The 14,421-nt window shown below is 43.7% G+C and overlaps 2 protein-coding genes across 3 annotated transcripts; one reads left to right on the forward strand and one right to left on the reverse strand.

The window, feature by feature from the left end:
• Window positions 1-579: 579 nt before the first annotated feature.
• phf5a (PHD finger protein 5A) lies at window positions 580-1,923 on the reverse strand. The gene is made up of 4 exons (XM_070852211.1): window positions 1,805-1,923; window positions 1,436-1,459; window positions 879-1,045; window positions 580-780 (listed from the first exon to the last, which is right to left on the reverse strand). The coding sequence occupies exons 1-4, from the start codon at window positions 1,854-1,856 to the stop codon at window positions 691-693; spliced, it is 333 nt and encodes a 110-aa protein (XP_070708312.1). The 5' UTR covers window positions 1,857-1,923; the 3' UTR covers window positions 580-690.
• Window positions 1,924-2,366: 443 nt separating this feature from the next.
• Window positions 2,367-12,289, forward strand: aco2 (aconitase 2, mitochondrial). 2 transcript variants are annotated; one of them, XR_011585738.1, is made up of 18 exons: window positions 2,367-2,417; window positions 4,035-4,177; window positions 4,686-4,944; window positions 5,044-5,136; window positions 5,236-5,394; window positions 5,509-5,659; window positions 5,778-5,882; window positions 6,088-6,179; window positions 6,682-6,787; window positions 6,911-7,068; window positions 7,177-7,250; window positions 7,367-7,478; window positions 7,603-7,881; window positions 7,997-8,188; window positions 10,035-10,167; window positions 10,364-10,485; window positions 10,600-11,307; window positions 11,385-12,289. XR_011585738.1 is itself a non-coding variant. In XM_070851743.1 (17 exons), exons 1-17 carry the CDS (start codon window positions 2,382-2,384, stop codon window positions 10,732-10,734), a joined length of 2,349 nt encoding a protein of 782 aa, XP_070707844.1. In that variant the 5' UTR covers window positions 2,367-2,381; the 3' UTR covers window positions 10,735-12,289. The 2 variants fall into 2 exon arrangements, 1 of the variants encoding a protein (XP_070707844.1); XM_070851743.1 differs by having other exon boundaries at window positions 10,600-12,289.
• Window positions 12,290-14,421: the final 2,132 nt, after the last annotated feature.

The following is a 14,421-nucleotide window of genomic DNA, read 5'->3' on the forward strand; positions in this document are numbered from 1 at the left end:
ACGGTGTATAGAGAGGAGAGTCACTAAGAGTTCAACTTTAGTTTAGCCTGGAGAAGATAAAGCACAAGCTTGCAGATTTGTCTGGTTCCAAGGATAACTTCAGAGTCTGTCCAGGCCAGTGTGGAAAAAGTGCAGCACAAAGTGTGAAAATAATGTCACCTGGTGGAAGAAGTTTGAAGTGAAGAAGACGAGCAGGAGAGCGCATGCCTGACGGATACATCTGAAGAGGTTTTAAGCAACCTGTCGGTACAAATAAAGCTCCGCTCTTGTTCTCGAAGGAATGCACGTTCATCTATTTCTTGAAAATGTGAGTATGTAAATAATAAGTGTAATTTATGTGACAAAAACTTAACACTTGATGAAGCCTGGCTGAGCCGGAAAATATCTTTAAATGATTAACTATGATATATTTGGGTTTTTAAGTTGCTGCACAATAAGGAAAGTGTGTTAGTTGTGACACTTGAGTAGCCTTATGTTTAGTGACTGTTACTATGAAGCAATGTGGTGGCGTATCAATATTTTATGCCCGTGAGCATCATCGGCCATTTTACCATTCCAAGAAGTCACGCAGGAATGAAATCAGAAATATAAAAGAGAGCTTTATTGACAAGTCAAAAAAATGTTTCTTGAGGTTCCAAAGAAAATCTGCAAAAGCTGAAGAACTAAAACAGGGACCGGGCCGCGGCGTCTTCACCTCTTCTTGAAGCCGTACTTCTTCCGTTCATAAAACAGATCTGTTTTGGAGCTGCCCAGGTTTACGATCTTAGGACAGCCATCTCGCTGTAAAGGGAAGACAGATGGGAGAAAGAGGCGCGTTTAAAAGTCATTTTCATTCTCTCAAAGCTTGATGGTAAAGTCTTGTGCTTTAGGACGCTCACATCCTTCTCCTGGATGGTGCACTCTTTACAGTAGTAGGCATCAGACACTCCGGGCCCTCCGCAGATGACACAGCGTCCCTGATATGAGCCGTAGTTACACTCATCACAGATGCGCACCAGCGTGCAGGGCCTCACATAGGAATCACAGATGACACATTTCCCGTCACCTGAGAGGGAGAGAGCGAATCAGAGGAGGCCGAATAAAAGTGATGTGGATGAAAATATATATAAAATAACAGAGAGTAGTATTTGTATAGTGTAACACAGACTTCAGCCTACAATGTATCACTAAAGTCTTCTTCAGTTGCAAGCTGCATTATTTTAAATAGCTGAGGACATTGATGTGAATTTCAAAAGTTCAAAAAAGGTGTGCTTGTTTGGGTGTGAGTCCATGTACAGCAGCCACACACGTTACTATTACTGATGTACAGATATTAAAGTATCAGAATATTTGTTTTCTTCATGAGAGGTATAAAGGTGAGTAAAGAATTAACCTACTCCTCGTGACAGCAGACTTTAATAACCATCTAGAGCTCGTAGAAAAACAGATGACTTACATTTCTCGCAAAGTCTTCCGATAGCTGAGGAACGAAAACAAAGCAGTCAGTGTTGTCAGGCTGGCTAACGCTAGCTCATTTCGCTTTAATAAGAGAGAGAATACACTTTATCTTCTTCTATATTAGCAGTAAAATGCATTATTAATTACACCGAATGCGTAATATTTTTGTAAAACTGTAACACCCTACAGACACAGACTTGTAGACATTTTTAAGCTAACACCGTGGCTAACATTTCATCAATGAAACCCATGCTGTGACCATTAGCATGCCAGCTAACGTTATCTCAGTAAAACAACAATAAAAGACATCCTGTAGCAACAATAACGGCGTTAGGTGCCGATGGAAATGAAACAGGCCAGAACATACCGACACCGGCTTGTTTTCTGCAGAAAATCAAATCTGGATGATGTTTAGCCATTGTCGGCTAACGTAAGACGAGCGCTGCTGGTTTGGTTCAACTTTCACCTTTGACCCGTAAACTTTGTGTGAGGAGCTGCATTACCGCCACCTAGCGCCTCCCACAAGAAAGAACAAAGAAACGATTATCGCAAGCATTTCCCTCCATACCCCTCCTTTTGTATTATTACAAAAAGTGAATTATAATAATCAATTTCATTAATTAATTTCGCTTTGCAGGAATCATATCTTAATGAATTAAAATAGGAAATACATTTTAAAAATGCCCTTGTCCTTTCAGTTTTATAAAAACCAAATACAATTTTTAAAGTATATGTTGTATAAGTAAAATATAAATGCATATTTAAATACACTTGGAAGTAAATTAGAACTTAGACAGATACATTCAAGTTTAAATGACGCTTTGTAAACAATTCTAATAAAATTAAACACCTCGTGAGTATTTTGTCCTTTAAGGACCTGCGAGACCGCGGCTTAAAAATCGGTGACGTCACCATTGGCCGACACATCTTTGTCAGTGAACAAAATGGCAACCTACTGTCTCACCGTCGCCCGGCTCCAGGTAAGAGACGAAAATCGGCTATATTTACCGTATTTGTTGCCAGAGAATGATGTCACCTGCAGTTTTAGATTTGACAAATCAAATGTAATCGTAGCCAGACCCAGTTAAAGCTGTAAGAGCGGCTGTTTGGGATAGATAAGCGGTGAAAGAGTCGCCGGCTGGCTGGCCAGGTCATCGTGTCCTGGCTGCGCTGAACGCATCCAGCGGGCGACAACTAGCTGGACAGACTGGCTCAATAGAAGTAAAAAATAAAATATGTCTGATTACAAGAGCCCGTTACTGATATCCCAATCCCTTAGACGAACACAGCTTAGTTAGTTTTACACATGGAGGTTTGGGGTTTAACAGCAAGGTTAACCACAAGGTTAGAGCTCCCGTCAGGCGAGCAGCGTGAAAACATACCAGGTCAATTAGAGCAAATAACACAGAAAACACTGACTGACTTTTGGGATTAATCCAACAAACCGGATTTCACTGAGTTAACATAATGTATCCCATCTGTCCACTAATGTCAGTGTGCTGTCCAAAGCTAATGACAACTGACCAGCAGGTGTAACACTCCTAATATCTGAAGCCAAAGTGAGTCTTGCTGATGTCTGCCTCACACTGATGTCCACACAGAGCTGGGTGCTATAGAAACATTCAGAGAAATATGTAGAGAACCAGCACACCCTCCTCTAATATCAACATGATAGGCAATATCTGTGTAGGCGTGGGAAATCACATGCTGTCTAGCTCATGATATTGGACAGAATAATTTCAAGGTCATTTTCAGCTTATTTGTGAATTTTGTTCATTTTTGGTAAACTTGAGCTGATTGAAGCTCTGTAAAATTACTCATGTCAACTATAACTAACCCATAACAAATACCAATCTACACCAATACACAACAAATATTGATAGATTGCCCAGCCTCAGTTTGAATCCTTTTCGGCTCTGTGATTTATGTCTAAACCCATAATTGAATATCTAATTGGCGAAATAACATTTGAATTAGCTCCTTAGGTGATTGACAGCGACTCCTTGCTATTAGTCCCCTGACAGTAAAAGCCAGCTGATTAATGGGTGTAGGTTCAGCTGCTCTCTGGCTGTCCCTCACTGACAGACAGCTAATTGTAAAGAAGTTGATGTGACCCTCTTCTACTTGTCACTTAATCCACTGTGTACACTACACAATGTGAATCCAGTCACACACACTGCTTGATATGAAAGCTGAAATATTTAGCTCCCCTAATATGTATGACCATGTACTTATCAGCAGGTAGGGAGTTCTTAAATGTTTTAAGGGCCTGGTGCCAGTGTTTTAAGGTCATGTTCACCTGGTATGAATCTGATATGTGACACCTGAGCTTGGTCTGCAGAACCACATTCACAAGCTTACTTGCCATTAAAGAAGCTATTTTTCCATGGCAATACAATTTAAGGCAAACTATCTTCTCATTGTAATCTTTCAGCTATATTCTAAGAAGATTTTCGAAAGAAGAATAAAGCACTGATACAAAAGCTCTGAGGGCTAATCTATCTGTTTAAGCTGCACAAATAAAATTTGCATTAGGGGAAACAGTGTGTCTTGTGTTTATGTTCATACTTGTGTGTTTTTGCTGTTGTCATCTCCAGCTGGCTCTGGGCCACGGTGCACGGCGCCTGCATGTGTCTGCAGCGTACAGAGCCAAGGCCAACGTGTCTATGAGCCGCTTTGAGCCCACCTCCTTCGTCAACTACGAGAAGCTCCAAGCCAACATTGACATTGTGCGGAAAAGGTTTGTGTTCTTTTAATCTAGTCTGTATTTGCTCTGGGTCATATCACTGTTTCCTCTAACAGTCCCTTATCTGTGTGGATGTTTGTTCTCTAGTGTTTGTCCTGTAGCACAGTTTAAAAAAAAAAAATCAGAGTCGTAGTCAGACTGACTCGTAGTGCTTGAATTACTGTAAAACTCGTGTAAACTGCTGTTTTTTGGATGGTGTGTGCGCATATAGTGGGGAGACCTGGTTCGGTGGTGGATGGTCAACTCAGTCACTTCAGCTTGTTCCGCCGTGTAATTACTTCTGAGGTTTAGACTGGCATGAATGTCTAATTATAAGATGGCATAATGAAGAGACGAGGACTGGCCTGTGATTTTACTGTGCTGTGAAATAGAAAAAACCTTTTGATTTTGTAAAGTAAATTATTCTATTTAAACCAGAAGAGGAAAAACCACTGCATTTACTTTGGGACAAACTAAATTCATAATACTATGATCTTCTTATTTCTACGGTTTTCTCAACCAGGCTCAACCGGCCACTCACCCTGTCAGAGAAGATCGTTTACAGCCACCTCGATGACCCCCACAACCAGGATATCGACCGCGGTCGCACTTACCTGCGGCTGCGTCCCGACCGCGTCGCCATGCAGGACGCCACGGCTCAAATGGCGATGCTCCAGTTCATCAGCAGCGGCCTCCCGAAGGTGGCCGTGCCTTCCACCATCCACTGTGATCACCTGATCGAGGCCCAGACCGGAGGACCGAAGGATCTGGCCAGAGCGAAGGTGAGGGCTCTTATTTGTTCTCGGTTTTTATACTCATTCTTCAAAAGTAATGTTGTAACGACTTGTTAACATGCGTTGTCGTTATGATTCTCATTCTAGGACATCAACCAGGAAGTCTACAACTTCCTTTCCAGTGCTGGGGCAAAATATGGAGTTGGCTTCTGGAAACCAGGCTCTGGAATCATTCATCAGGTATAATCACCTAAAGTCTGGATCAGTGTCTGGAAATGAAGGTCATTAAAGCCACTGTCATTTTAGCTTGCTAACGTTTCGGATGTCTTTCACAAACAGATCATCCTAGAGAACTACGCCTACCCTGGAGTGATGCTAATTGGCACAGATTCCCACACACCAAACGGCGGTGGGCTCGGTGCCATCTGCATCGGCGTTGGAGGAGCAGATGCTGTAGACGTCATGGCAGGAATCCCCTGGGAGCTCAAGTGCCCCAAGGTTAGCAAAATATGATATTTAGCGCACGTTGTTTGTATCTTTGTTTCCTGTCACCACTATCCCAAACTTCGGAACTTCTTTACCACAATTAACTCACCGGCCTTTTCCTCAAAGGTGATTGGTGTGCGGCTGACAGGCACTCTCTCAGGCTGGACGTCCCCTAAGGATGTCATCCTCAAGGTGGCCGGCATCCTGACAGTGAAGGGAGGCACTGGAGCCATTGTAGAGTACCACGGACCAGGAGTGGACTCCATTTCCTGCACTGGTTAGTTGAACCTGACCTCATTACCCTTTGCTATCTTTTCTTTGTTTTGCTTCTCGGCAGTTTTGCTAATATGTAATATTCATCTACACCGTCCTGTGATATGTTTTGTTGTGTGCAGGAATGGCCACCATTTGCAACATGGGAGCAGAAATTGGAGCCACGACCTCAGTGTTCCCCTACAACCACCGCATGAGGACGTACCTGGAGAAGACTGGGCGTGAACGTAAGTTTAAGTCTTTGGTCCTTCACAGTGTCATGCAGTGAATTTAAAATCGATAAACACTAAAAGGTTGTATTTGTTACCTTCAAATGAAAGGACGCAACTAATTAAGATTACAAGCAAAAGTAGCTCTAATGCAGAAAATGGAATCGCAGGACATAGAGGTGTCCTAGTCTGTCCCAACACTCACCCTCTTGTTTCCTCCCAGAGATCGCTGTCCTGGCTGATGAATACTCAGACCTGTTGGTGCCAGATGAAGGCTGCGAGTATGATGAGCTAATTGAGCTCAATCTGGATGAGGTGCGTTTATTTTCAAACTGTCTCTGGGTGCTTGTGTCTTTGTTGGATAGTTCAAAGGGGGACAGGACAGGACAGGACAGGAACAGGAAATACATGCAGGGGGTGGCATAAAACAGGTCTCTAACCAGGGATCACTTAACTTAACCACTTTGGTGAGTTGAGGTGTAGCACAAAGGGGAAATTTGATGGGATTTGATTTGTATATGTACAGCCCACTAGAAAACCACACTGTTTTATATCTTTTTCATCTGTTCTATAGTTTTGGGTTGATAGATCCAGGTCTTGGTGGGAATAGTGCAAACATTACTCCATTAAGAGTCTGTTACCAACAGTGGAAGACTGTGATATATGGCAATGTTGTCAGAATTTTCTTATATATCTCTAATTAGTTATGACTGTCATAAATTGCACCAAAATGAATGCATAGGTGAGGGGTTTACTTCACAGATTCATTCAGAGTTTTGTTGATCTGAGAATAACTTGCTGTTTTTGTTTTCTCCAGCTGAAGCCCCACATCAACGGACCCTTTACCCCTGACCTGGCTCACCCAGTGTCTGACGTGGGTGCTATTGCTGAGAAGAACGGCTGGCCGCTGGAGGTTAAAGTTGGTAAGAACTGACCAGGGATGGGCAGGCCGTGCAGCTTTGGTCATACTCCTGCTATTTTCATTCAAGCGTGTGCATGAAATTTCATTGAGGTACTCACAGAATTTTTCTCTGGCTCCCCTTCAGGTCTGATCGGCAGCTGCACCAACTCCAGCTACGAGGACATGGGCCGTGCTGCCTCTGTGGCCAAGCAGGCTTTGGACAAAGGCCTCAAGTGCAAAGCTCAGTTCACAGTCACCCCAGGCTCCGAGCAGATTCGTGCCACCATTGAAAGAGATGGATATGTGAGTGATGTTGCACAAAGAAAGCGAGGAGTTGCCCCTCTTGTATTGTGATGGTTTTAGCACTGGGAGATATGGCAAAAGCTCAAATGTGTTTGTGTCTTCCTGTAGTCAAAGATCCTTGGTGATGTCGGAGGTGTGGTCTTGGCTAACGCGTGTGGACCCTGCATTGGACAGTGGGACAGGTAGGTGAAACTGTAACCTTGGAAGTGTTTGTTCTGTGACTTGTGGTGTCAAAATGGTGACAGGTTACCTGAGGTGTTAAGTGTACAAGTGAATATATTGTGTGTTTTTGCATCAGGCGTGACGTGAAAAAGGGAGAGAAGAACACAATCGTCACGTCCTTCAACAGAAACTTCACTGCCAGGAATGATGCTAACCCTGCGACGCACGCCTTTGTCACTTCCCCTGAGGTAAACGCGCCCTAATCCGGTCCACACTACTGGATGTTCTCTTGGTTGGCCAATTGTGACAGGAATTGTACACACAAGCTTACGCTTTGAGGCTAAATGCCTTCCATCTCCTCTTCTTCCTCAGATTGTCACTGCCATGGCAATCGCCGGCACGTTAAACTTCAACCCAGAGACAGATTACCTTACAACCCCCAATGGCGAGAAGTTCAAGCTGGAGCCCCCCAACGGAGATGAGCTGCCTAGCAAGGACTTTGACCCGGGCCAGGACACCTACCAGCACCCTCCCGCCGACGGCCGCCAGCTTAAGGTGGACGTCAGCCCTGAGAGCAACCGGCTACAGCTGCTGGAGCCCTTTGACAGATGGAGCGGGACTGATCTGGAAGACATGAACGTCCTCATCAAGGTGAGGTCTTTGAAGTGATAACCCCCCACCTGCTGCAGTTTTGTCTTTAAACAACCTCACTGCAGCTGGGCTGAGAATGTAAATGTCCTCAGCGTTCCCTTTTCTGTCTCCACAGGTGAAGGGCAAATGCACCACAGACCACATCAGTGCTGCTGGACCTTGGCTGAAGTTCCGTGGTCACCTGGATAACATCTCCAACAACATGCTGATTGGTGCAGTCAACAGCGAGAACGATGCCATCAACAAGATCAAGAATCACCTGACAGGGGAGTACGGGGGAGTCCCTGATGTGGCCCGTCACTACAAGGTAAGGACCACAGAGGGAAATGTGTTACAGGCTCTGGATTAGTGGACTGAAGCTGCTCTTTGGCAGCAAACTGCTTTCCTAAGGCAGTGTGTCCTTTAGTATTGTTTTGATTTTATAATCATAGCAGCCCGATCACCTACGATTTATCCATCTCGTGTTGCTTGGTGCTGTCACTGTAAACACTGTACATCAAAACCTGCACCATACAGTGGGGCAGTATTTAGTCAGCCACCAATTGTGCAAGTTCTCCCACTTAAAAAGATGAGAGAGGCCTGTAATTTTCATCATAGGTACACTTCAACTATGAGAGACAGAATGGGGGGAAAGAATCCAGGAAATCACATTGTAGGATTTTTAATGAATTAATTGGTAAATTCCTCTGTAAAATAAGTATTTGGTCACCTACAAACAAACAAGATTTCTGGCTCTCACAGACCTGTAACTTCTTCTTTAAGAGGCTCCTCTGTCCTCCACTCGTTACCTGTATTAATGGCACCTGTTTGAACTCGTTATCAGTATAAAAGACACCTGTCCACAACCTCAAACAGTCACACTCCAAACTCCACTATGGCCAAGACCAAAGAGCTGTCAAAGGACACCAGAAACAAAATTGAAGACCTGCACCAGACTGGGAAGACTGAATCTGCAATAGGTTAGCAGCTTGGTGTGAAGAAATCAACTGTGTGAGCAATTATTAGAAAATGGAAGACATACAAGACCACTGATAATCTCCCTCGATCTGGGGCTCCACGCAAGATCTCACCCCGTGGGGTCAAAATGATAACAAGAACGGTGAGCAAAAATCCCAGAACCACACGGGGGGACCTAGTGAATGACCTGCAGAGAGCTGGGACCAAAGTAACAAAGGCTACCATCAGTAACACACTACGCCGCCAGGGACCCAAATCCTGCAGTGCCAGACGTGTCCCCCTGCTTAAGCCAGTACATGTCCAGGCCCGTCTGAAGTTTGCTAGAGAGCATTTGGATGATCCAGAAGAGGATTGGGAGAATGTCATATGGTCAGATGAAACCAAAATAGAACTTTTTGGTAAAAACTCAACTTGTCGTGTTTGGAGGAGAAAGAATGCTGAGTTGCATCCAAAGAACACCATACCTACTGTGAAGCATGGGGGTGGAAACATCATGCTTTGGGGCTGTTTTTCTGCAAAGGGACCAGGACGACCGTTCCGTGTAAAGGAAAGAATGAATGGGGCCATGTATCGTGAGATTTTGAGTGAAAACCTCCTTCCATCAGCAAGGGCATTGAAGATGAAACGTGGCTGGGTCTGAAATGAAGGCGTGGCTTCGTAAGAAGCATTTCAAGGTCCTGGAGTGGCCTAGCCAGTCTCCAGATCTCAACCCCATAGAAAATCTTTGGAGGGAGTTGAAAGTCCGTATTGCCCAGCGACAGCCCCAAAACATCACTGCTCTAGAGGAGATCTGCATGGAGGAATGGGCCAAAATATCAGCAACAGTGTGTGAAAACCTTGTGAAGACTTACAGAAAACGTTTGACCTCTGTCATTGCCAACAAAAGGTATATAACAAAGTACTTTTGTTATTGACCAAATACTTATTTTCCACCATAATTTGCAAATAAATTCTTTAAAAATCACACAATGTGATTTTCTGGATTTTCTTTTTTTCTCATTTTGTCTCTCATAATTGAAGTGTACCTATGATGAAAATTACAGGCCTCTCTCATCTTTTTAAGTGGGAGAACTTGCACAATTGGTGGCTGACTAAATACTTTTTTGCCCCACTGTATATCTACAGCGGGACTCTGATCAACCCCTTCCATCAAAAATAAGTCCGACTTAATACTCTTTCCTTCCTCTTGTGTGTAGGCCAACGGTGTGTCCTGGGTTGTGGTGGGAGATGACAACTACGGTGAGGGCTCCAGCAGAGAGCATGCTGCTCTGGAGCCCAGGCATCTGGGAGGAAGAGCCATCATTGTCAAGAGCTTTGCCAGAATTCATGGTATGAAAATAAATCGTAGGCGTCCTGTGATTTATAATAGCATGTCATTGTCATTTAGTTTACCTGACATAATATTGTGTTTTGCCTGAAGAGAGGACAGTGTGAAAGCTTTGCACCTCAGCATTTGCAAATTGTAATTTTTTTTCATAGCATTTATTCTCTCGATTTAACAAACATGTCTGCCTCCTGTCCTCAGAAACTAACCTGAAGAAGCAGGGCCTGCTGCCACTGACCTTCAACAACCCATCAGACTATGACAAGATCCGCCCTGATGACAAGGTCTCCATCAAAGGACTCCCCACTTTAGCTCCAGGAACGGTAAGAGGGCATCATGGAAGAAAAAATTCTCTCTCACATTTAATTCTCTCCCGGCAGTCCTACAGCTGTCAGTGCGAGGCGTCTGTAATGAGAACTTCCTCCTGTTTTCCGCAGCCTCTCGCCGCAGTGGTGAAGCACAGCGACGGCAGCATGGAGACCCTGGAGCTGAACCACAGCTTCAACGAGACACAGATCGAATGGTTCAAGGCAGGCTCTGCCCTCAACAGGATGAAGGAGCTGCAGCACTGAAGAAGAGGAGTGGGGAGGAAAAATAATGAGGATGGTCTTTCAGGGGAGGGCGGCGAGGATTGTGGGGAAGAAGGGGGACAAATAAGATGTAGATGCTACTTATGATTGTTCCGTCATCTGCATTTGCACACAGATTGGCCGAAGTAATGTGTCGGTATACCTCTGAGAGTTAGATCTTGTTAGCAGATTACTTCAGACAAAGTGCCAAGCTAATGTTGATGAAGGAACAATAGCAACTGGTCCGTGATCAAATAGTTTCAAAACCTTCATTTGTCAGTGTGTAGCATTATGGAAGGTACTATAAGCTGCTGTGTTTCAACCTCAACATAACTAGTCAGAAGTCAGTCTGTTGTAAAAACAAACACACACACACACCAAGCTTTGACCCGAACAGTGACATAATACCCTGCCAGCTGATGTGCTGCTGGTGTTTTTGCAGCTGTTCAAACAGGTCAGCACAGCTGGAAACCACTGTGGAGTTCAGCCAGCTGATCACACTCTTGTTGCTTTAGGATTGCGTTGCACACTGCATGGCAATAATCACCACTGCCCTTCACTCAGACCAGGTACACCGTGCTGTTGGTTGCACCTCTGGGCCCATCTGTTGTTGTTGTTTTACACTTAATCATACAGTTAGCCCCCCCACGTAGGCCCCCGAGGAGATAACTGGAGTGTCCACAAGGCACATTAGCTAGCTAGTTTTATCTAAATGCCAACTTTGAAAGCAGCACCCAGTTGACACAGCTGTTTTCTAAGGATTGTGGAAAGGCATTCTGGGAAAGGTAGGACATGATATAAGTGTGTGGCAGCATGTTTTTATCCACCACAGAACATGTCAGTGTTAGGTTGCAGACATTTCCTAATGGACAGGAATTGTATGCTTTAACACTGTGTAAGAAAGACCCCTCTTCTTCCTCGACATGATCGCTGCTACCATGTTTGAACGGCCTTCCCGATCAATCCTAACCTCTTTGACAAGGTCAAACACATGTTTTTTTCCCATTGTTTATTTATTCGTGTTTTTTCCTGTAAAAGGTTCAGATCCTGCGTGCATTTCGCATAAAATGCTTTGTTGAAATCCATTTTTGTCTTGAGCAGGGTAAACTTTGACTTGTGTCTATTCCATATTTTCAGTGCCCTTTTTGTAGACTAACAAGTGACTTTTACCCCAACAAAATGAAATTAGATTTAACAAGAAGAGAAAGGTAACAGCGCACTCAGTAACAATGGAGAAGAATTAAAAGCTGTTGCTCTGCTGGTTTTGGTACTTTCTGGGTGTAATTAACTAATATTCACTACAAAATGTCAACATGTTGGATAATTGCATCAGATCAGTAACTGTCATTGTCTTTCCAGTCCATGCAAACAAAATGCAGCTTTGAAGAAGTCATCATGAAGTGAAGCTATACCACTCTCTTCTTCTCACCCACTGTACGTAAAGCGTCCAGTTTCATGTACATTTTAGTGTTCGTTTTATTTCTCCCAAATGATCTTTTCTGTATTACAGAAATACCAATGGGTTGTAAAATAAAAATACACAGATCTCATTTATTTACACGGGCTCCAGTGAATCTGTCCTATTGTGTTTTTTTAGCGATGTACAGCGACATACTGATCCACCCTTTGTTAAAACTCAGTGAACATACATATACATGATGATCGAGTGTTTGCCACCCCTGCACACGTATAAATGTGAATCCTTGTGTCCTATTTTGAGTGGCAGCCGACAGGTTCATGACAGCTCAGATGTATCTGCACATCAGAGTTCACACATCCAGAAAAAAAAAAGAAATAAAACTGAATAAATATGCTTTGCCTCTATGAAGGAGGGAAATTATTTCACATTATGTAAAATCTTGTAGTAGGAGAATGACAGTCAAAAGTCTTCTTGATCTCTTTTTTTTGTGGTAGTGTGATTTGTTGAAATTCAGAATTGATTTGCCTTAAATAAACCCATAATCAGATGTAATAGACACAGGACACATCTGTTGAAAGTTAAGCAGAGATGTAGGATGAGCTGGACAGTAAACCAGTCTAAAGTTTAAACTGTATCTTCCTACACACGGCTTCCCTCTGTTCACTATCACAGTCCAGAGTGGCCATTTATATGAAGGGATGTTGTCATCCCTTCACAATTAGACTCTTGTCTCCTCCTCTGATCCAATCTTTATAAAAAAAGAATCTCATGATCTCTTTCAGACAGAACGGACACTCTGAAATGTCACAGAAGCAATCAGCAGATATAAAGGCCCGGAAACAATTAATATGCAGGAATTTCCACAGCTGCCACTTGAAAAAAGGAAGATAACTGGATAACCTCTACTCATTCAAGAAAATCAGAATCTATAAATGTGCAAATGTTGCTCATTTAAAAAGTTGTTGTAATTACTGGACACAAGAAGTCCATTCTCTGTGGAGCAGAGTCATCTCAGACAAATCTCATCACAAATGTGATATCACAATGACATCATGTGTAATTTAACTCGTGCAGTCTGACCTTCAGTCCCTCTGCTGGATATGCTGCAGGTTGCAGGTGAAGTGCCTTGCTCAAGAGCGCCCTTTTAGCCTCAGTGATCACCGTAATTCACTTTCACCAGTAGAATAAGTGCGAGAAACAGACGCTGCTGCACTGAGTGTGTGGTGATGTGTTAATGGCATCAGAAACGATACGGAGGGAAGTGGTCCATTGAGACGGAATGGGGGAGTGTTTGGGAGAGAGGTGGGAGAGAAGTGGGTGTTGGTGGATAGATGATGCCGGGAGGGTTTTGGTCTCACAGCCTGAAATACAATAAATACATCTGGGTTAAAAGGGAAAAAGTCTAAATTAATCTGCTTTACACCATAGTGTAAGAGGATGGATTTAGACATGCCCCCATAATAATAATAATAATAATAATAATAATAATAATAACAGGGAAAAGTAGCTTTAGGAAGTTTGCTTTAAAAAGAAATATTTTTCACACCCCGTAAAGAATTAAAATCCCGTCACATCACATGTAACACGAGTAGGTTTGACTTTGAATTTCTGTTTTAAAGGACAGTCACGCGCGGTGGCTGCGTGTGCACCGTGTGACGGCCCGACCAACCTCCAACTAAACCTCAGCAGTCTGATTTCTTTAATTTTTCTTTTTTTTTTTTTTAAAGAAAAACCAGAGATGAAATCACCAGTAAAAAGCATCAGGATATGTTTCTATGTCTGAGCAGAACAAAGCGGTGACTGTGGTGCTGAAGCCCGCCGTTGTTTTTAGCACAGTAACCCCCTGCACGCCCCCCCCGCCCCATCTCTGCTGCCTCCTTTTCATTTGCTGCCTTTTCATCCCGCCTGTGTGTGTGTGTGTGTGTGTGTGTGTGTGTGTGTGTGTGTGTGTGTGTGTGTGTGGGAGTGTGTGTTTGTGCGCCGCATCCATACCAAGATCCTCTGACTTATTCACCACATGTCTCCGCCGCTTCCACCGGCTTTAATTACAGATTTGCCTGAAAACACGGGGGCCACGTCGCGTCTGATCACGGTAAGTAATCGTGGGATCGATCGGGTTTCTGGGTGATTAGCAGCGAGCCTCGCACATCCTCGTCCTTTTTTTTTTATCCCGTGAGGCGTCCCTATTGTGGTGACATGTCTTTAACTCGGAGCACACGTCCACCGTCTTTTGTCAACATGTGGCGGCGTTTTGTGCTTTTTCGGTCACG

This window comes from Pempheris klunzingeri, chromosome 20, assembly GCF_042242105.1.
Source record: "Pempheris klunzingeri isolate RE-2024b chromosome 20, fPemKlu1.hap1, whole genome shotgun sequence".
Taxonomy (NCBI): domain Eukaryota; kingdom Metazoa; phylum Chordata; class Actinopteri; order Acropomatiformes; family Pempheridae; genus Pempheris; species Pempheris klunzingeri.